The sequence below is a fragment of the Dreissena polymorpha genome, chromosome 3, assembly GCF_020536995.1.
Source record: "Dreissena polymorpha isolate Duluth1 chromosome 3, UMN_Dpol_1.0, whole genome shotgun sequence".
Classification (NCBI taxonomy): domain Eukaryota; kingdom Metazoa; phylum Mollusca; class Bivalvia; order Myida; family Dreissenidae; genus Dreissena; species Dreissena polymorpha.
Window position 1 is genome coordinate 107,001,408 of NC_068357.1, and position 23,852 is coordinate 107,025,259.

Sequence of the window (23,852 nt, forward strand, 5' to 3'; positions counted from 1 at the left end):
TATCTTGGATGCGCTTTGGCGGATTTCTTTGAAACTTGGTATGAATATATTCCCGCCCCAGAGGCGGAGGGATATTGTTTTGGCATTGTCCATCCGTCCGGCTGTCCGTCCGGCACTTTTGTGTCCGGAGCCATATCTTGGAAGTGCTTTGGCGGATTTCATTTGTGTTATTGTCCTCCGTCCGTCCATCTATCATTATGTTCATCCGTCCAATTTGCACCCATCCTCAAACAAAGCATATGTTGCGGGGGATACCTTGGGCCTTTCAGGCCCTCTTGTTAACCATAACTTCAATTTGTATGCAGAGCATAAGTGTTAATTTTTATGTAGCAGAAAAGAATCGTTAGTGCCAATTTAGGGAAGAATATGAGCCTTGTTCTGACAAAACTGGGCTTAATGCATGTGACTTAAGTGTCGTCCCAGATTTGCCTGTGCCATTTGCAAAAGTTTATCTGTGACGACACTTTACACACATGCATTAAGCCCAGTTTCCTAGACCATAGCTCATATTGTGATGATGTTTATAATGTTACAGGACCCAGAGGCGGATCTTGAAGACTTTCTGGGGAAGATTTTGGAGGAAGTAGAAGGGGTAGGTGGCCATTTTCAAGTATCTGGAACTGTGCAAATTTGCACATTGCTTCTTTGCGTGAAAGGGCTAATTTCAGATGAGTTCTTGATGCATTCATGATATCCTTGCTTTTCTGCAGACATTCTTATCTAAAATTTAGAGGAGATGTAAATTATATCAATCAGGGTATTTGATAATCAAAATGTGTTTTTCACCCTTATATATAATCAAAACTGTGTTTAAGTTAATGGGATGAAGTTATTGGATCAACTAGAACAAAATTGAAATCTTCATAGTCATAATAAGACATTTGAGAAATTCAATACTGTCTCTTTACATTTCTTGGTAAGCTATGAATGAATATTTTTAAAAAAGACAACTATATTTAAAAATGTATGCAAGTCTTCCATCATAAGTGCAGTGTATTTTGTGTGTTTTGCAGCCTATTGATGACAAGATCAAGTGGCAGAAGGTCTTATACCATAAGATAGGTGGAGGGTCAGGGTCAAACAAAGACCAGGGGCGTGTCATTGACCGCATCATCTCCATGGCAAAAGTCATGCATGGCCTCCATACAGTAAGTGTGTGTGTGACAGTGAGCAGGCTTGCGGGTCAGTGCTCAGAACATGTGCAGATATGTAGCCATAGATCCTTATACTCGCTAAGATGTTTATGGTAATTTTCTGGCTGTCTTGCTAATATATTATTGAGCTATTGTTGTTAATGCATTATGCGGACTGCTCAAGACATATGGCTAGAACTGTTTTAAGTCATGAATCCATGCATGACCAAGTCGTCATAACCATGTTCACTAATTGGCTGACTTGACATTACAAATGTGTTTGGACTTTCAATTCTTGCCTGACATGACACTGTACATAAGAATCCCGGACTATCGCTCCTACGGAGAATCGCTCCTACGCTAAATTTGACAAGGCGGACAGTCGCTCCTACGATGTTTTGACAGGGCGGACAGTCACTGCTACATTATTTTGCCAACCCGGACAATCGCTCCTACATTATTTTGACAACCTGGACAGTCGCTATTATATTTATATAATAGCAAAGAAATAGTATTTATATATCAATACAATTTAATTTAAAACATGTGTTTCTGGCAAATTACTTATTAGGTATCAACAATAAAAGTCTTAATAATAGGCAAACATCGTTTTCAAGTTCATCTTTCAATAAATATCGTTAAATCAATAATTGCTATATCAACAATGGTAGTATCAATCGATTATGACCACTTTGCCACCTATGATGTGCGAACCGTGCTTAAAGATTACAGACTGGCGTCACATTCAAGTTAATTAGGGTAAGTAAACAATTTGTTAGGTAATTGTAATCACATTTGACCCATTGATACATGACACTGAACGATTTCTTAATCGGCATTTCTATGATTATTAAAATAGTGTGTTAAAGTGAGACTACACGATGTGTATATGTGTTTAATTGTGATATATTGATAAAAATGTTACATTAACACAAATACATGAAGACGAATTTCATAAAATGCAACATGATGGCGAATTCGACTGTACCGACATTTTTGATTTCCGAATTAAATATCTGGCTTGTTTCGCATTTTCAGACACATGTTTTTCTTTACTTTTATTTTAATTTATATTGAAATATATGTATAATATGTTTTTTACACATTTTATATAAATTCATAAATATTTGACAAAATCGTACAGTCCCACTTTAATCGTGAATTTGTTAGTATATTTTTACACAAAGAATGCTTCGTGAGCATGAATGGGCATAATACAATTAAAATTATTTTGATATGTCGACTTACACTGAGTTCTGTTATTAGCGAACCCTTTCAGGAATCGGAAAGACTTTTACTGCATACCCATCGTATTGTAGACTTAGACGCGTGCTTCTTTGAGTACAAGTGACCCTCTAAGCATAGCGCAGACTGACCGAGTTTGTTCGTTAGAAGTTCCATGTTGGAAGTGAATTTAAAGGTGTGGGACATTACAATATATACACATTGTTTTCACAGTTTGCTAAATTACAGTTAAAGAATCGACAAACTTGAACATAGTTTCTTAATAAGTAAATTAATTTATTAAAATCACATTGATCGGCTCATGTTGAATCGGCTGTTAACAAGTTGGCAAATTTAATTGTCGGTTAATTATAGGCGTTTAGCCTTTGATCGGCGTATATTATGTATTGCCGTGGAGTCAAAATAATGTAGGAGCGATTTTCCGGGTTTACAAAATAATGTAGGAGCGATTGTCCGGGTTGGCAAAATAATGGAGGAGCAACTGTCCGCCCTGTCAAAACATCGTAGGAGCGACTGTCCGCCCCGTCAAAACAACGTGGGAGCGACTTTCCGCCCTGTCAAATTTCGCGTAGGAGCGATTGTCCGTAGGAGCGATTGTCCGGATACCTTTATATAACAATAATGTTCATTTTTGCAATTGTGGACTAACTTGACATTTGACATTACAAACACGTGAATTCTTGGACTGACTTGACACTTGACATAACATTCATGAAGGTTCATTAATGAACCTTATATGACAGTTCATTCTTGCAATGGATTATGGTGGACAGACATGACACTTTTGTCATCATGGGCCTGCAAATTATTTGATACCAGCTGTAAAGTCATTCATTTGCTTGTGTTTTTTTTTCTGCAGACTGGAATGGCTTTTATTAAATGTGCACTATTTAGAAAGTCTCTTTTTTAAATCCATTTTAGGCTAAGTTCAAAGGCTAATCTGGGATGAAACTTAATGCACATTTAAGATTGGGTTACCCAGAGGGCTTCTCAAATGTATGATTTCCAGTGTGCAGTGTGATGTTGAGTCTTAGGTTATAAGCTGGACTGTACACACACGCAATAGTTATACATGCTTTGTTTAATACAGATGGCTGGCTTAATGGTACAAAAAAATAGCAACATGTTTGTCTAAACTATCATTGTTCTTGTCTTACTGTTTGTATTGTGGTATTCTAGCCATGACATTTTCATCTTCACAAGAAATTTATAATATGTAGAAAAAAAAATTTGGTTTATGTTTTATATTAAGTAATTGTCTCATTAAATTGAGTATCCGTTACAAAATATATAAAATATTAAATCGTTTAAAATTCTAAGTTTGAATAGATCTAGAATAATTAGATATTCATGGCTGGAATTTTCGCTATGTTTAATTGTGTGTGTATAGCTGTTCTTGTAAATCATTCATTAGTAATATAATTGAGGATATTTTTTATAATTGTGCACTGTATTACAATGATTGATTATTGATGCTGTATTTTCCCAGTTCGAAATAATAGCCTCTAAAGAAATGGATATCACACGTGTGAATGTAAGTGATACAGGTCATCCTGCAGGATTGACCTTCATTTCACCTGCTCTTTTTTATTGCATGGCTGACTTCTTTCTGTGAAACATCCATGCTGCTGTTACTGAATTAATAAAGTTGAACTAAACAGCTACCTAAAACTTCATCATTGATGTGGAGCTTTTTTTATGCAAATGATGTTACTGATGAGGTTATAAATATTGTCAAGTATTACAGGTTTATTCAGTTTATATGTAAATTTCAAGTGTTAATTGTTTGAAACATAATGGTAATTTAGGGACATTTTATTGTAATATCTTATCATTATACATGCACAACATTGACCCTAATGTTCTACATTACATTCTCACCATTGTCTGTGTACTGTTTCCTTGTTTGTTGCCTCTCGTTTTAATGAAACTACCTTTGTGTGGAAGTGTATAGCATGTCCACCCAGAAAGCTACCAGCCAGCTCCTTGTGATGTTTTACATAAGAACCCTAGGGGACAGAACTCAATCCTAAGTGTAGTGTCTCCCAATGGAATGTTAAGTTGCCTTCCCAGAAAATAGAAAGGTTTAAATTCTTTCAATTATTACCAATTGAATCATGGATATGTTACAGTATTGTTAAAAGTGTCTTTAATATTGATACCGAATGGTTTGTTTGTGTTCTGTCTGCTAATATTCTGATGAGATATCTAAATGTCCAGTCTATTTCTCCAAAGAAGTTAACTCCATTGTAATTGTTAAGTCATTTCCACATTTCCACCAACAGAAACAATCTTCACATTATCCTAAAAAACTCATTATTTTAAAATACACTTAAATTAATTTATAATAAAAAATGTGGTGATTTCTTTTTCAACTCCATTCAAGATTTGTAGTTCAAGATATTGAATTCTTTATCATATTCATTTATATTTAAATATGGATTTTTTGGCATCAACTGTAATGATTATGTTTCCACGGTTTATCAACATAATTTGTGTGAAATTGATTGTGCATACCTCAACCAATCTTAGAACTCAACATGTTCTACTCATAAAAATATAAACCCATTGTATTTTAACACATTTGCAATACAATTTTCATACACAATTACACCACCTTATAATTATAAGGGCTAAACTTATATGTGTTTTACAAATACATGTCTCTTTTACTACAAAAATACATTGGCTTTTTTACTACTAAGATGGTAAATTTGGCTCTTATACTACTAAAATAGATTGGCTCTTATACAACAAAAATAGATTGGCTCTTATACTACAAAAATAGATTGGCTCATATACTACTAAATAGATTGGCTCTTATACTTCTAAAATAGATTGGCTCTTATGCTACAAAAATAGATTGGCACTTATACTACAAAAATAGATTGGCTCTTATACTACAAAAATAGATTGGCTCTCATACTACAAAAATAGATTGGCTCTTATACTACAAAAATAGATTGGCTCTTATACTACAAAAATAGATTGGCTCTTATACTACAAAAATAGATTGGCTCTTATAATACAAAAATAGATTGGCTCTTATACTACAAAAATAGATTGGCTTGTTTACTACAAAAATAGATTGGCTTGTTTACTACAAAAATAGAATAGATTGGCTCTTATACTACTAGGCTCTTATACTACTAAAAAAGATTGGCTCTTATACTACAAAAAAAGGTTGGCTCTTATATTACAAAAAAAGATTGGCTCTTATACTACAAAAATAGATTGGCTCTTATACTACAAAAATAGATTGGCTCTTATACTACAAAAATATAATAGATTGGCTCTTATACTACTTAAATAGATTGGCTCTTATACTACACAAAAAGATTGGCTCTTATACTACAAAAATAGATTGGCTCTTATACTACTAAAATAGATTTGCTCTTATACTACAAAAATAGATTGGCTCTTATACAACAAAAATATATTGGCTCTTATACTACAAAAATAGATTGGCTCTTATACTACTAAAATAGATTGGCTCTTATACTACTAAAATAGATTGGCTCTTATACTACTAAAATAGATTGGCTCCAAGTTCAAGTTGTACATGTATATAGCCAAGCTTGTGAAGTTGTGGTTATGACTCCTCACTCATCTGGATGTTAAAAGTAAATGTGCATTGCATTTTGTTTGCAGGTTGAACACCCATTGGCCCACCACAAGAATGTCTGGAGGAAGGTTGTGTCCACTCAGAGAAAGAGAGCTGTCATGGCCTGCTTCAGGATGATACCATTGCATAACCTGCCAAAGTAGGCTTTAACTCTTTCAGTGCTGGAACCGAATTTTGAAGGCCTTTGCAAACAGTTTGGATCCAGATGAGACGCCACAGAATGTGGCGTCTCATCAGGATCAAAACTGTTTGCTATTCTGATAGTATTCTTTGAAAAAAATTGAAGAAAATGCTAATTTTAGAAATTCAGCAGACGACATTTTAGCAGACGACAAATTTCCCAGCATGCAAAGGGTTAATTAAGTACACAAATACATTGCCTGCTGAAGTGAGCTTTGTGAGCACACAGTCCTATGTGGGTTTCTGAGACTAACATTTATTGCATAACCTGCTATTGTAAGATTTGATTCATACTCTGTCTTACTGCATCACCTTTCCATGTGAGTGTGGCAATAACGTGTCCATCTAAGCCTTATACTTAAACATTGTAAATGTATGATTTGTAACTTTAGTTGATATACATAAAAAGTATGCATTCACCTGTATGTAGAAAAATGAACAATGGTTTTCAAACTGCAGGGTCAATTGGATTGTCCTTTAAGGCATAATATGCAAAGAATTTTTTTTATTGCTATTATCTTTCAATTATAAAGATTTCATAAAAGTGTTTTGTTGCTTTGTTTCCTCAAAGAATGTCAGTAATTCACATGACATAAATTGCATAAAAATCTTTGTGCAGTTTTCACACTGTAAGATCTCTAGAATCTTGAAGTGGCCGCCGTGTAGTAGATATGGCATCTTCCTAGCAAGAGGGATATCACTGGTTTTATCCCCACTGTGGTAGCATTCTCTCATTCTCCCCCAAATACATCAAGTACTGGCTCTAATCCTGGAAAACGGACTCGAGATCATTTCAATAAGCCTTAAGCTTTTGATGTAATCAAGCGAAAATAAATAGGTCTAAACTAAACTAACTATAAAATCCTGAATTTGAAGGCACCGCTGCATCAACCTGTTCCTGAAGTGTTACCGGTCCCAGTGGCTCGTCACCGAGGAGTATGAAAAGAAGGTGCTCATTGACGACCTTACTGTAAGTACCGGCTGCTGAGCAGAGATTTGAGCCTCACTCTGGGAAAACTGGGCTGAATGTATGTGCGCAAAGTGTCATCCCAGATTAGCCTGTGCAGACCCCACTGGCTTATTTGGGACAACACTCCCCCTAAACTGGATTTTTGCTAAGAATTCCTTTAAACCAAAAATTGCATTGAAGCGGTAAAGTTTTGTGCTAGATAAGCCTGTGCAGACTGCAAAGGCTATTCTGGGAAGACACTTAACACTCATGCATGAATCCCCGTTTTCCCAGAGGTAGGCTCAATTAGATAGTTTTGCACGGGGCCATTACATTTATAAAGAAGTTTGAGGTTCTAACTTATAACAGCCTTGTTCTTACATGTTTCTAGAATTAGGCTAAATGATTGTAATGAGCTCATCCTTTGGGGTAATGCAGTGGAAAATGCATGAGGAAAAAATTCAAATAGCGCTTGAAGTTTACATTGATGATGATCATTTATATGATTATGATTATTAAGACGAAGACTCTCCTTTTCAGAGGAGTGATGTGAAAGAGGAGGAGGCTGTAGAGAAGAAGGAGGAGGAGGTGGAGCGACCCGACCCCCTCAAGCAGCTCATCACCTGCCTGTCCCGGGCCGCCACAAAGGAGCAGCAGAGCTCCATGCCTGAGGACATACTCTACATCTCATATGCACAGATCATGAGTCAGGTAAGCACAGATCATGAGTCAAGTATGCACAGATCATGAATCAGGTATATACAGAACATAAGTCAGGAATGCACAGATCATGAGTAAGGTATGCACAAATCATGAGTCAAGTATGCAAAAATCATAAGCGAGGTATACACAGATCATAAGCAAGGTATGCACTGATCATGAGTAAGGTATGCACAAATCATAAGCAAGGTATACACAGATCACGAGTCAGGTATGCACAGATCATGAGTCAGGTATGTGAGTATGACTTTGTAAACCATCCTTATACAGGCCTCCACATCTCCTGTGCACAGATCATGAGTATGACTTTGTAAACCATCCTTATACAGGCCTCCACATCTCCTGTGCACAGATCATGAGTATGACTTTGTAAACCAACCTTATACAGGCCTCCACATCTCCTGTGCACAGATCATAAGTATGACTTTGTAAACCAACCTTATACAGGCCTCCACATCTCCTGTGCACAGATCATGAGTATGACTTTGTAAACCAACCTTATACAGGCCTCCACATCTCCTGTGCACAGATCATGAGTATGACTTTGTAAACCATCCTTATACAGGCCTCCACATCTCCTGTGCACAGATCATGAGTCAGGTAGATCTTGGTTTGTTAACATTTGGCACACCTTCCTTAGGCCTGCCTCTACATCTTCTATGAAAAGATCATAAGTCAGCTACGGGTAGTTTGTTATCCCCCCCCCCCCCCCCCCCCCATGCCCCTCAAATGATGTTTGTGATGGGGGTATTTTGGTGACGCTCTTTTGGATATTTCCATCTTTCATTGGGTCAACTGTAAAAGGAGATAAGTTTGAGAAGCAAACTGGGAAGAGGACAACTTCCTTGCTGATCAACAATTTCATAGGAACTTTAAATATTTAATCACCATGTAGTGTAGAAGTGCAAGACACTTTTTTCAGCCCCAATTGATCCAACTATCCTTAGTCCCTCTCCCTTGGGCTAAGCTGACAGCAGTGGTGGGCTATACATTGTATTTGTGACATTTGTGCTCTTGTCTTGTATTTTTATATTGTTGTTATTGTGTATGCAGGATTATTGTATGAAAGAAGCAATTTTTATATAAACTAAGCAATTTGCAAGGCATTTAGCTGGCTCTTATGTGATACAACCAATCAAAGTTCCCGTCAATATTGCAAAATTTTCCAATGATAATGCACAGTGAATCTGATTGACATTAAGATACCAATCACAGCTTGACATTGTAAGAGTGACCTTCTCCTGTTTCAGAGCTGCAGTGGCGCTGACGATGATGATGATGATGAAGGTGGGGAGGAGGATGGTCCTGGCTCTTCTTTCCAAGTAGGTTACATAACACTCGTTTGATGAATCTTGTTTGCTGACTTGTATTTTGTTTCCTATACTACTTGCCATTAATAACCCAAATTTTACGTTTTTACAAATGAATTTTGCATTCATTCCCTTATGTTCTGGCTTTTAGAGCTTGTTTGTCTTTCAACAACAAAATCAGAACAATATTTTGTTTCACTTAAAATATTGAAAGCATGAACCAATTTTTAGTCTTGTTATTCTTCAAAAAAATGATTTAATATTGTTATGAATGTAATACAACAATGTTTTATTTTCAAAATTATTTCCATTTACAATTGATGAATAAATAGTTAATACTTTTGATATATTTCTTTGCTCACCTGAGCTTAAAGTTCTCGTGATGAGCTTTTGTGGTCAACTTTTGTCCAGCGTCGGTCATGGTGTGTTGTCAGTAATCAACTTCTAGCAAGCTACCACTCAATCAATCAAGATGAAATTTTGGCAGAAAGTTTATCTCTTCAATATCATGGCCAAGTTTGAAAGTGGTTCATGTATTTTCAAAAAGATAACTGGTCAAATCTTAGAACAACCTTGTTGCCACTCTATAGAGGCCACATTTATGACTCAATCTTGGTGAAATTTGGTCAATATGTTTATCTTGACAATACCTTGGCTGAGTTAGAATACTGATCACATTCGTTTATTGCCAGGTTGTCAGATCTTACAAAGAATAACCTTGGAACCACTCCAGAAGCCCTATTTATATGTCAATATTGATTAAACTTGGTTGAATGTTTATCTTAGCAGTATTCAGGCCAGGTTCAAATCTGAATCATTTGCAACTACCAACTAGATCAACAGGTCAAATGTTGAAAAATATTGTTAATACTCTAGAAGCCACATTTTATGTCTCATTCTCAATAAATCTTAGGGTGTTTATTTTGACAATATTTTAGCCTAGTTTGTTCATAGATCAAGTGTGAAAAAAATACTAGGTCACAAGTTGATGTCTTCAGACAACTGGCATACCTTGAACTCAGGGGAGCAGTTCTTAAGGAACATCACAGCCCTATTGTTGTTGTTGTTTTTTAGGGGGAGCTGGGGGTAGGAGCTGATAAATCAATTGTTTATGCATGCATTAACACTGTTCATGATTGTAAAGTTTTTAAGTTAATAACTTTTTTTCCATCCATGTGACATATTTAGATGTGCAATAATATGTCTGGAATATACATTAAATGGCATAATACGAAAGTTTATCATCCCATTGTAACATTGGTTGGTTGTATTTTTCCTAGCTTCACTTGGACATTCTCAAGGTAGACCAGTGTTGCCTGGTACAGAACTCCCCCCTAGTCAGTCTTAAACAAAGTCACATGACTCACTTATAGGTTACACATCACTGATATTGTGACTTCCTAACCAGTTTGCAAAAATAAATAAATAAGAAAAAAATTACTTATCATGCACTTACTGGTAAACACATTTCTTATATTGGATTTGTTCCATCATCCATTTTATGAATTGATTAAATCCTACAAACTAGTGAGTGGTTTAAAAAAATATAATAAAAAATAAACATTAAAAAAAAATAAAATAAATAATAAACGGTTCTTACTTCATAAATTCATAAGTCTTTTATTGTCACATAAACATAATATAATGGTGTTTTGTCATTGTCTTAATAGAACAAAGTCTATTTTGTGCAAAACGTGTGGTGAGTGCATAAAGCGTTATGCTCTTAATAATTTTATCTTCAAATTAATCATATATGTTATTGGGAGGTTAGTGATCCTAAGTTATATTTGAAGAGAAAAACACTGATATTGGATACCAATGAGTAACTGCGCCAGAAACTGAATGTGCTGTGAATAAACATGTGACTTTGTCTCATATTGTCATATTGATAGCTAGTGAAGTCTAAATGTCATAGTGGCATTATAGCATCAAGGAATCATACGGGCCATGAATATAAGCCTTCATGTCATATTGTATTATGTAATAGTTAGAATCAGACTCTTATGAATTGATGTTCATATTTCACCAACGTACAGCCATTCATACATCTGTGTATATGTCCCCAGTTGAATGTCCCCTGTTGCATAGTCAGCTCAGAAATTGCATTGTAATTAACTATTGGTGGATGTATGTATGATTACCGTAATTACTCTATATTTTCGGACACTCTAAGTTTTCGGACACCCCTTTTTTTAGCAAAAATAATTATTTTCGTGACTTAATTTTCGGACACACAAGTTTTCGTCCATAATTAATGTCTCTAAGTTTTCGGACAGTATATTTTACAGCGCTATTTTACCAAATTTCGGTCCTGTTTTCGATATCTAATGACACTTTGATCATGGGGTTTTACAACCAGATTAACATCACAAAACATGGCAGGTGCCATTACATTTGCATTATTGGGTAAATAACCTTGTAAACCGGTATTAAAAAATGGTTTTGGCCGAAAGCATAAGCGTCAACCTTGTAGTAACTTTCTGTCAAATGAATTAAGCATTAAAAATTATTTAAAATGCAGTGCAACATATATAACTGTTATTTATACTATACGGCAGGGTATTTTTCAAGCGCATACTATTACCGGTATACAATTGACGCTATTTTCAGACACTTCAATTTTCTACTCTAAGTTTTTCGGACACCTGTATTTTGTAAATATTTTTCGTATCTAAGTTTTCGGACACGAAAACAAATAATTATTTTTAAGTATCCGAAAACATAGAGTAATTACAGTAGTTTATATTTGCAAGCCTCAAAGTATTTGTGGACTCTGTTGTTATGTAAAACTGTGCCTATAGTAGGGGATAGGATCCCTGTGGTTCACATTACACTGTGTCTCTAACCATGTGCTTGTTCTGGCATGTCCTGCAAACGAAGCCTTGCTATTGTTGCTTTTAGCAAATAAAGCTGCTATTGACAGTTTCTATTAGCCCTTTGTGATAAAAAGCCATATTTAGTCATCATACTAATTTTGTGCAGAATAAGAAAACTTCTTTTTTAATAATAATGAAAAAATTATTTTTGATGAATGGATGGTAAATATGGATGGTAAATATTCAGTCATATGTCTTTTCTCTACAAATCAGGGCTTAAAGAGATGTATAAATTTTATAAGAATTGGCAAATTTATGCTAATGACAAAATGTTTGTTTTTTTCAAATAAAGCCAATTTTGTTTGTGTTTATGATCATTAAACTACCACATAAGACTTTGATTTTGATTTTTTTATAGAAATGTTTTGACTTATGACTGAATATTTACAGTTTTTATTATCTAAAATGCAATAACAGTTCTTATTTCAGTGCATATTCAATACATTATTAACACTGTATATAAGCAAATTTGGTGCCAGTAAAAATATGATAACATATAACATATTCAAACGAAGTGCATGCCTCACAATGTCATATTGTCCTAGATACTTATCCAGTGTTGTGATGAAATCCTGCGAAATATTAACAATTAACAGGTTAATAAGTTGTTCTTTCTTTTGGTTTTATTATGGAATTAATGTTCAAATATTTCATGTAATCAACATTTTTAATTTAATGCACAACTTGTATACTGGTATCATAGATAATTTAATTTGGTGCACTTGTGACAGTAAAATAAGTGAACATAAGTTGCTATATACAGCCATCTCTAACCAAATTTAATACTTTAATGCATCAATTTCTACATCCTTAACAAGATCATAAGAGTAAATTTAAATTAGTTCAAGCTTAATCAGTATTAGGTTAAATAGCACACTAACTTGCGCTTGAATATGCGTTGCAACTTTATTTAGTTACCTAGTTTAAAAAAGCTTTTCATGAGTTCTTATTTGCTGATCACCAATTATATTTCCCGAGTTATAAACCTCTGTTATGCGCATTTCTTAGATTCATTACCAAAATTTCATGCATTGTCAAATTCAGTTATGCTGATTCAAAAATGCAACTATCCAATTTTGAGCTTGAAAGTGTTTGACACTGGGTAATGCTTAGATCTAAGAACTGATTGTAACCAAAAGTTTTCCCGCCTGTTTCACTCAAGGTCTAATTTGTCATTTACGAACATTCCTCCTTTGGAATAAAACTGTTATGCCACTTACCAAACTTTTTCCACAGTTATAGCATTATTTTATGCTAAAACTTCAACCCATTTCCTCACAAAAGCAAAGTGAGAATGGCTATTTGCAACTAGCATAAAGCCATAACAGCCTGCAAGTAACTCACAGGCTGTCAGGTTTCATGCTGTTTGCTGCTCATTAGTACCTTGAAATTGGAACTAAGCCATTACAACTTGCATCTTTAATATTATTGGATTTTCTTAGGGACTACAAACAGGTCAAAATGTGTGTCTTAGTGAGAAAGTGCCATTATCTAAGATCGTGCTGTTTGTATCCCTTAGGAGCAGGAAATGGAGAAGCAGCAGCTACTGTCAGAGCAGGCCCGGCTGTCTGAGCGCGGGGCAGCAGAGATGGTGCTGCTCTACATCAGTGCCAGCAGGGGTATGTATTAATCTCCTTATTAGAAAACTGGGATTAATGCATGTGCGTAAAGTGTCTTCCCATGTTAGCCTGTGCAGTCAGCGCATGCTAAATGGGTACAACACTTGACTGGAGTTATGGTATTTTTTGTTGAAAGGATGTCTCCTCTATCTAAAAATCCAGTCAAGGCGGAAAGTGCACATAGCTTGGGGATTTAGGTCCATTTATCAGCAAAATCTTGCAAACTTGTAAGCAAGCACCAAACTTTCCATGAATGTACCTTAATATGTGCTCTTTCCAAAAAACTTGTTAGCCACTAAAAAAATAACATGTCGGCCATTTTTTTTCCAAAATGGCGGCCGCATAATTTTATATACAATTTCTCTTGAAAATCAATCATTTGCACTCGGAGACAAATAAAAAAAAAAACATTATTCAATTTACTTTGTTGTAAAGAATGTTTAAAAGATATAATTTTTTCTTCTTTGACATTTAGACATTTAGTGAAATATTGTACATTGGTATCGAATTGTTGCAATTTGCACAATAATTGTGAACCACATATGTACGTATATATCACAATACAGTTATCATAACAGTAATATAAAGACAATACACACACATGTATGGCGCACATAAACAACTGTTTTAAAACATGTTGAATAAAGAAATATATATAGCATTAAAAAAAAAAACATTTTACAACCAGGGGTGCGCTTATTATGGACTTATTGGTATTACGTAGGATATAGGAGCGTCGTTCACTTCATGGGTGTGCTTAGTATGGATTTATAGGTAATAAGTAGGAAGAAGGAGCGTCATATACTATGTCATGCATCTTCATTAAGTCACTTCTGTGGTATTTTATAACCTCTGTCACAGGTCACTTAGTACACCAACATGTATGGTCCTGCTGTTCAGTAATAAAGTGATAGGTTTCAAATCAAATTTTGAAGCAATTATTTTGATAGTTGATTAAAGTCATAAATTAATTATCAAAATTATTCTATCAAAGAGAAGTATTTTTTTCCAATCAAGTTTTTTTTAAACAATTTTTATTGTAACTAAGTCTATTGGTTATACGGGTCAATATTAGCTGTGAGATTTAGTGGCTTATGTTGGTAAAAGGTTAGCCCCTCGGGTAAGTCACACAAATAATATGGCTAGTGTTCATTTCAAAGCACTTAACAGACTGGGAAAAAATATTGTCTCTGTCAGACTGAAAAGAAAGATAAGGATTTAAAGTTGCCTCCACCCGACAGCAAGGGTAATGATGGTTATACGAATATAGCAACAAACCTTCCGCAGTTTTATGCAATGAACCCCAGCTTCCATTGATCTTAGATCCAACAAGGTTGGATGAGGGGGATGGAATTGAAACAACACTGTGCAAGAGGCAGGCAAAATATCACCAGAGCTGCAGTGGGGGAGATGCAGTGGCACAAGAGCTCAAGTACCACAACAATGGTTTGTCCTCTCTGTACTACAGGGAGAAAGCTCATCTGTCAAGATTTGATGACCAGGAGAACTGCCATTCATTGGAAAATAAAGTATTCCCTCTTGTATTTTCAGAGCTGGTGACATTTATTGTGGAATCTAAATCCAAAGCAACAGGCCCCATAGTATTTTGTCTTGCAGATCTCGTTAAGATGTTCAAACAACGACTAGAGCAATTTGGAGTTAGTCCGTTAATGTCAACTGTGCATTCAACAAGGCTCAAGGATAGACTGCTGGCAGAAATTCCAGAGATTGAAGCTCATGAAAGCGGACGAGATATTGTTCTAGCTTTCAAGAAACATATTGGGCCAGTGTTATCAAAAGCTTCTAAATTCTCTGACGCCATTGTGCTCAGCAAAGCAGCAAGTATTTTACGCTGACTCATGCTTGGCCACGAAACTTCATTTGACGGAAGATTTCAGGAGGGTTGTATTGAACGGTCAGTCCCATCCGCTCTGTTGCAGTTTGTCTGTATGATTGAGCATGGAGTGGATATAAAATCGCAATTGCTGTTTAGGGCATCAAAGGCAGATTTAACAATTGCCCAACAGCTTCAATATTACTGTTTTTTAAAGACCAAAGACAGTTTGGTTACGAACAGACATACAAAAGAACGGGAACCCCCCTTTTCTATTTTCATGGGCATGTCCGTGTATGCAAAAACCCGCAAGAAAGTTCTTGTTGAGCTGCTTAATAAACATAGACTCTGCATACCGTACAAAAGAGTTCTCGAGGTTTCTGCACAATTAGGAGATGCAGCTGTTGGAAGGTATATTGAAGAAGGTCTTGTTTGTCCATCTATCCTTAGGAAAGGAATATTTACCACGGCTGCAATGGACAACATTGACCACAACCCAACATCCACCACATCTTCATCATCCTTGCATGAAACAAGCATATCACTTTTCCAACATCAAAGTTCTGGCGATGAAGGCCAAAAGCGCGATCCCTTTAGTGTTAGGAACAACAAGGCAAAAAAAGTTCCAGAACTTCCATATTGGTACACAAATGTCCCCCCTGCAGTCCTTTTGGGGAAAATCTCTCTTCGAAACCAGGCAATCTCAATGTTTAACCTATTCAAAACCCACTACTCAATTTACATTGTGAATTTGAATGGCTCAAGGAGGTTTGTCTTACTGAAACACTGGATGAACTTGTGAATATCACCCGGTCTTCGCATCATGCATCAAAAGAAAGAGGTCTCGCGTTTGATGTTACAATTGGATCTCTACTGCCACTGCTTCGTGAATCCGCTCAATCTGTGGCTGCTATACGACATGTCATGGACAAGGTGAAAGACACTATTGCATTCCTGAATCCTGGTCAGATTGTTGTTCGCACTGCAGATCAACCTTTGTATGCCTTGGCTAAACAAATACAGTGGCGTTGGCCTGACATATATTGGGAGGACAAGATCAAAATGATGTTTGGAGGGCTTAACATTTTGAAATGGCTGCACTCAACCCTATCTGAACGTTTTTGCAAGCAAGTTGATGGACGAACGCCCTTACAGAAGCTGAAATTGCTTCTTCAGGAACTGCACAATCATTCATGTCTGTGTCAAGTGTGACGAAAACCAGAAATGTGCACCAGGTTACAGCTTGTGCCTTGGAAAAGTTTTGTTTTGAACAATGGTACGCGAAGCAAGCGGAAGAAAGTCCCCAGTTCAACTATTGGCACATTGTGCTGACAATGGAGTTGACTATTTTGTCCTTCATTAGATCTTTACGAGAAGCAAATTTCAACCTTTACACACAAGGATTGGCCGCACTGATACCCTACTTCTTTCCCAACAACAACATCAATTATGCACGCTGGCTACCCATACATCTCCTCAGAGATATGATTAGGTTAGATGTACAGCATCCTGAGTTGTCTCGAGAATTTCATGCAGGGAAATTTGTTGTGTTCAAATCAAAACGGCCTTTCACAGCAATGGCAATCGACCAGGCTCATGAGCAAGCCAACGCAATTATTAAAGGGGATGGTGGCGCTGTTGGTGTAACTGAGGAATCGTCCGCGCTAAGAAGGTGGATGGTTGCTGTACCAGAGGTTTCATGCCTTGTCTCAGAATTTGAGAAAATGTTCGAAGACAAAGAGGTCACAGAGAGTGTAAGGCCCCAAAAGCAAACAATGAAAACACAAAGCGCATTTTCGGAACAAGTACGGAACATGTACAAAGTACTGAAGGAAATGGGCAATCCATTTCAGGAAGAGAGCAATTAAAGACTTATTGTCTTTGGACACAAAGGTGATAGCAGCTACGGGTGAAATTGAGCAACTGTCGAAATATCTTCCGAATGGTAGGGAAAGGTTCAAAAAGTTTATGACCGAATTAGAAACTTTATGACACAAATTCATTCTATGCCCCAATAAAGAAGTCGAAGTTCAATTCCTTTCTACAGAAAATACAGCCTGCTTCCCATGATGTTAAACAGAGGGGTTTAAAAGACGACTGTCGTCTTTTTTCAAAACTGTTTATCTCGTGCCAATCAAGAGAATGTGACCTCTCAGACTTTTTTAAGCATGAAAACCAGTCTTTTCCCTGCTGTTCTAAGTGACAATGGACCCCTATATGGGTGTCAGTAGTCGACACTCAGGACTCTTCTTGAAGCCACAGTGACGAACTCAGAGACGGTGCCAACTGCTACTGCCATTGTAATTGATGGCTCGGCGTTGGTTAATACATTACCACCTAAGTTGTCCAAGACCTTTGAGGATTATGCTGCACTTGAAGTAGTACCAAAGGTTCAGCGTTATGCTTCCCTATATAACAGGACAGACATAGTTTTTGATGTTTACAAGGTTGACAGTCTCAAGGCAGAGGTCAGATTAAAGAGAGGGGAAGGAAATAGACTCAGTGTTTACAAGGTTGATAGTCTCAAGGCAGAGGCCAGATTAAAGAGAGGGGATGGAAATAGACTCAGTTGATGTTTACAAGGTTGATAGGCTCAAGGCAGAGGCCAGATTAAAGAGAGGGGAAGGAAATAGACTCAGTTGATGTTTACAAGGTTGATAGTCTCAAGGCAGAGGCCAGATTAAAGAAAGGGGAAGGAAATAGACTCAGTTGATGTTTACAAGGTTGATAGGCTCAAGGCAGAGGCCAGATTAAAGAGAGGGGAAGGAAATAGACTCAGTTGATGTTTACAAGGTTGATAGGCTCAAGGCAGAGGCCAGATTAAAGAGAGGGGAAGGAAATAGACTCAGTTGATGTTTACAAGGTTGATAGGCTCAAGGCAGAGGCCAGATTAAAGAGAGGGGAAGGAAATAGACTCAGTTGATGTTTACAAAGTCTCAAGGCAGAGGCCAGATTAAAGAAAGGGGAAGGAAATAGACTCAGTTGATGTTTACAAGGTTGATAGTCTCAAGGCAGAGGCCAGATTAAAGAGAGGGGAAGAAAATAGACTCAGTTGATGTTTACAAGGTTGATAGGCTCAAGGCAGAGGCCAGATTAAAGAGAGGGGAAGGAAATAGACTCAGTTGATGTTTACAAGGTTGATAGTCTCAAGGCAGAGGCCAGATTAAAGAGAGGGGAAGGAAATAGACTCAGAGTAACACAAAAGGGTAAACTTCCTCAAAACTGGCGCAGTTTCTTATGGGACAATGATAACAAAACATTCAAGTTTCTAGCAGACAAGATAATTGAGTCACGTCCCCAAAACATTGTGATTGTATCAAAAGAAGGCAGCGCAGTATGCAACCAAGAAGTCTTCCTGAGGGACTTGTTCCTTGCAATCATGAGGAAGCAGACACAAGGATGCTTTTGCATGTAAAGAACGCAGTAAACCAAGGTCATAAAAACATTATCCTTAAGGCTAGTGACACTGATGTTCTAGTGATTGCTGTTAAAACATATTCAGCTTTAAGCAATCTAGGCTTGGAGAAACTTTGGCTTGCATACAGTCAGGGAGCAAATGTGAGGTGGATCCCTATTCAAGACATTGCTAAATCAATAGGGAACAAAACTAAGGGTATTGCCTTTTTCACGCATTTACAGGGTGTGACACTGTTTCAGCGTTCCGTGGGAAATATAAAAAGGCTGCATGGCAAACGTGGAATGTGCTACCAGAGATTGGCGAGTTTTTTTTCTCAAAATTAAGCAAATATCCGATTGAGGTTACACTAGGAAACAAGGAGGCATTAGAAAGATTTGTAATAACCATGTATGACAGATCCAGTTCAGCAGCTTATGTTCATGCAGCAAGATTAGACATGTTTGCTGGAAAACAAAGACAATATGATGCTAGTCCTCCAACTAGAGAAGCCCTTTGTCAGTACATAAATTGTGCAGCATACCAAGCAGGCTGCATCTGGGGTCAAAGTTTATTTTGTAGCATGACTGTGACAGATCCTGCTGAATGGGGATGGACAAAGCAGAACAATCTTTGGAAAGTGTTCTGAACTAACCTTGATCCAAGTGCAGAAAGTTGCAAAGAGTTAACCAAGTGTGGCTGCAAAACATACTGCTCTTGTCCCTGCAAATGTTACGGATTTGGTCTTGCCTGTACCTATTTGTGTAGCTGCTTGTGTCAAAACTAATCTCAACTTATTTCAATGAGATCATGTAAATAAAAACACTTTTTCAAGGAAATTGAGTCATCAACCCGTATTGAGAAGACAAGTGTGGTTTAATTGACACGGGAACAAAACCATTACTTGACTTGATAATGGCAGTCAATTTGAAAATAAATGTATTTGCCATTTTGGATAATCTATCACAATATATATATATACAGGCATTTCCCCAGGCGGTTTTAGCACAGCGGGCCCGCTGTGCCTGAACTTCAAAATCCATTTCGCAGCGGCGCATGATTTTCCGATCATGTGGCCGCGACGCTTGTAAATTTGTCAAGCCCTTGCAAGCCGTGATCCAAATATTTTGATAAGACGCAAGCACGATTTACGGGTCGTGTATAGGGGTCAGTTATGGTGTCTGTCCACTTAAAATGGTCAAAAAAGATCCATTATAAACCGGTATACGCGGCGTAAGAGTAATTAAAGGTATGCTCAATTTTGTGTTGTTTTATTTTAATTGCATGCAAATATTTCAGCGGTGTTTCAAACAAAAACACTATTGCTTGTTTCGGTAGTGCGTTATTGAAGAACAGAACATAACATGCGTTTTATTATAACTTGCACAATCTACATCGTCAGTCTAACAAAACAATCAAGGCATGAGTAAGAATATTCATGTCACGTTAATCATATAATTTCAGTAAAATAAAGTATATATTTCAGCGTAATTGAAGTTGTATTTTCAATTAATTGGAGTAAAACCCCTCATTTGATTGCTACCGCCAACTAAAAATGTGTTCACACCATTTTATAAAAATTTAAAGAACATTCATTAAATGCATTAACAACCTATAGTCAGAGCACGCTATAAACCCGCAACAAAGTTTTCTTTAGCTTTTGGGCATGACAGAATGATACGATTTTAGAAACGACCAAGGCCTGTATCTGGGAAATCTGCAATTATCTATTTTTTCGTTAGTGCTACTAATGAATCGTCGCTGTCAAATAGTGCATTAAATAAAAGTGAAAGTTTCCAGGACGTTGTTAGTGATCCTGAAACCTCCGACCCACCTACCAAGCGACTCAAACAGCGAGCCATTGGGTTCGAAAGTAGTTGGAAGCAAGATTTTACATGTTTAACAGAAGTTGAAGGAAGTAAGTATATCTTTACTTTACTTAATATTTTGTATAAGTATGTAGTAAAAGCAACACAAAATGAAATCGCAAGTGAATAATAATTTAAAACTGTCGCTCAAACGGTTTATAAGACAGATATTGTGTTGCATGAAAGATTAGACACTACAGATAATAAATTTTCAATATGAAAGCATGTCTTATTGTAACTTTATGAACATATTATAGACTATGAAATGAAACAGTTGTTTGAAAAATAATCCACACTTTTGTAGGTATGATGTGCTCTTTGTGCATACGTCACATGTGCAGACCATTGCTTTCAGCAGTCGGTACTGCTCCGTCGGTACTTAACTAGACTGTAAAGAATACATTAACAAACGAAAAATGCTTAAATATCTCTATAATTTCAGAATTATTTTACAAATTATGCGTATTGCAGTTTGCAAGAGGGCTTCAGCAAAATGAAAACGGTAAAAAACTGAAAATCGTGTTCGCCTGAAGTCTGCTGTCAACCATGCTCTTGTGATGGTCAGCATTGAAGGACCAGACAATTAGGAAGTAGACTTCGGAAGAATGATGGATGCTTAGCACCTGGATAAAGCCTTGAAGAATAGTTTTTGGAAGTTAAAATTATTATATCTGTACACTTGTGGTAAAATATGAAACTGTATTAGCGTTTTATAATGCCTGCTTTTATTTTTCTTGTTATTTCATAGTATAAAATATGACTTGAATGAAATAAATTTAGGAAAAAATTATACACATTTAGATAAATTGTTTTTTTTTAATAGCTTCAAAGTATTGTATATTTTATTAAAGACATGTAGAAAATCGATTTTAAAAATCGACCCGCAAAATGGACACCCTTCCGCAATAACCCCCATTCCGCGATGTCTTGCCGCTGTGCCTGGCCAAATTCCTGGGGAAATGCCTGTATATATATATATATATATATATATATATATATATATATATATATATATATATATATATATATATATATATATATAAAGCTCTACAAGCGTTGATTATCTCATATACTAACACTCATGTCTAAAATACCCAAATACTACTAGTTTAAGATAAACCCAACCATCAAAACTGAGACCGGAAACGGCTGCCATCTTGAAACAAAATCGACGCCATCTTCTATGTTCAGGTGGCTCAAATGTTTTATTTAAAACGCACATCAAACTGAGTTTTCATACCAAATTGCATGTTTAAGTACTGATTTTCTAGATTATTTTGCATAATTATGTAAGCTGCCCAACTTGTTCACATGAACTGAGAGCAGAAATGGCGGCAATCTTGTAACTGTACGCCATCTTGAATTTTTGACTTACAAAAGTATTTTATCAAAAGTGTGTATCAAACTTAGTGTTTATACCGAATGTCATGCTAAATTGAAGATTTGCACAATTTTTACACACAGTTGCTTAATATATACCCAACATGGCTGTATATATTGAATCAGAAATGGCGGCGATCTTGAAAATGGCCGCCATATTGAATTTTTGAGTGGCTAACAATTTCTATCAAATGTGCATATCAAAATGGGTGTTCATGCAAAATTTCATGCTTGCTTACAGATTTGCAAGATTTTTATGCTAATTCTCCTAGCTAACAGGCGAATCTGGGATGACATTTAACTAACATGTATTGAGCCCTGTTTTCCCAGAACGAGAAACGTACCATGAGGGCACTGTGGTTGTGCTCAAAGTTACAATTTGTTTTGTCTAGATTGGACACAGTGGTAATTCTGTTTCTCGGATAATTTCTGATGTGAATAAAAATGAGATATCTTTGGAAGGAAATTGTTTGTTTGTGCTGTAATTTCTTACAGAACTAAAAAATGTCTTGTAATTGATCTTAGAGTGTCTGTTTATATTCCATATAAATGAGCTACAGTCTCGGAAAACCGAGCTCTGTGTGTGAAGTGTTGACCCAAATAAGCTTGGATTATCAAGCATGATACTTACTTCCTACACTTTCCAATGTTTGGCTCAAATGCATTTGTACTTCAATTAGCCTTAGTGACTTTTCTTTGATTGAACTAAAACTATCATAACACGGCTGTTTTTCACACTTTAAAGATAAAAACATCTATTACATAATAAAGAGAAGCAAATTGAAAGTAATACAAAGAAATATTTGTTTTGTTTTTATTTATAGGTTGTGTTGGGCCAATGGTATCTGAAACCATTGAGACTGGAATTTCCTTGCTAAGAGGTGGAAATATTGATGTGCAAAAGGTATTTCATAGTTGTTAGATTTTTTTCAAACAATTAATATTTTATATAATGATAGTTACAGTAAATTACGCAAAGACATGCATTTGTAAAAATCATCTTCATAAAATCAGATATGGTTTCATTTCACCCTGTGCTGCTCAGGAGCAAAGTGAAAATGGCTATATGCAGCCAGCCCAAAACCAGAACAGCCTATGAATAACTTTACAGATTTTATGTTGTTTTTGCTGCTCTTAGGGACAGACTTAAATTGATATCGATTTTATAAGTGACTAAAAATGCTTCAAAGTGTGTAAAGAATTAACACTATTTTATGTGCTTTGTACAGAGGATGCTGCGACACTTGAAGGACAAGAAGGATGTAGGGTGCTTCACCTCCCTGGCAGGCCTCATGCAGCAATGCAGGTGAGACACACAAGTAGTGGGCTCCAATCACAGCCACAATGGTGTGGTTCTTAATGACATAGTTTTAATTAATTAAAACCTTTTTATTTTAACTTTTTGCTTATTGAAACGTTCTTGAGTCTTTTGCCTGGGTAGAACCAGTGCTTGGAGTCTTTTAGGGTGATGTATTGTGCGCTCCCACTGTTGGGATTGAAACAATGTGCTAGGCAGATAACATATTCACACCATATCCACTACTCACTGCAACCCTAAACAGCTGAACGACTCGACTTCTTAGAGGAAAAATCATTATGCTGACGTTTGCTGGAGACTAGCTGTATACAAATTTTAAATAAACAAGTATTATAGTGCAAACAAGTTTATATCAGTAACAACAATATCAACTTAATTGAAATCTTTACCAATACAATAGG

The 23,852-nt window shown here is 36.3% G+C and overlaps 1 protein-coding gene across 1 annotated transcript in view; it reads left to right on the forward strand.

The window, feature by feature from the left end:
- LOC127870859 (ryanodine receptor-like) overlaps positions 1 to 23,852 on the forward strand; it is a 203,133-nt gene that overhangs the window by 147,565 nt on the left and 31,716 nt on the right. Inside the window, exons 79-88 of the mRNA XM_052413397.1 lie at positions 536 to 592; positions 1,014 to 1,148; positions 6,030 to 6,142; positions 7,060 to 7,153; positions 7,673 to 7,843; positions 9,103 to 9,174; positions 10,443 to 10,463; positions 13,558 to 13,657; positions 22,958 to 23,037; positions 23,363 to 23,439. Of these exons, the coding sequence (XP_052269357.1) occupies positions 536 to 592; positions 1,014 to 1,148; positions 6,030 to 6,142; positions 7,060 to 7,153; positions 7,673 to 7,843; positions 9,103 to 9,174; positions 10,443 to 10,463; positions 13,558 to 13,657; positions 22,958 to 23,037; positions 23,363 to 23,439 (920 nt within the window). The remainder of the gene's footprint in view (positions 1 to 535; positions 593 to 1,013; positions 1,149 to 6,029; positions 6,143 to 7,059; positions 7,154 to 7,672; positions 7,844 to 9,102; positions 9,175 to 10,442; positions 10,464 to 13,557; positions 13,658 to 22,957; positions 23,038 to 23,362; positions 23,440 to 23,852) is intronic.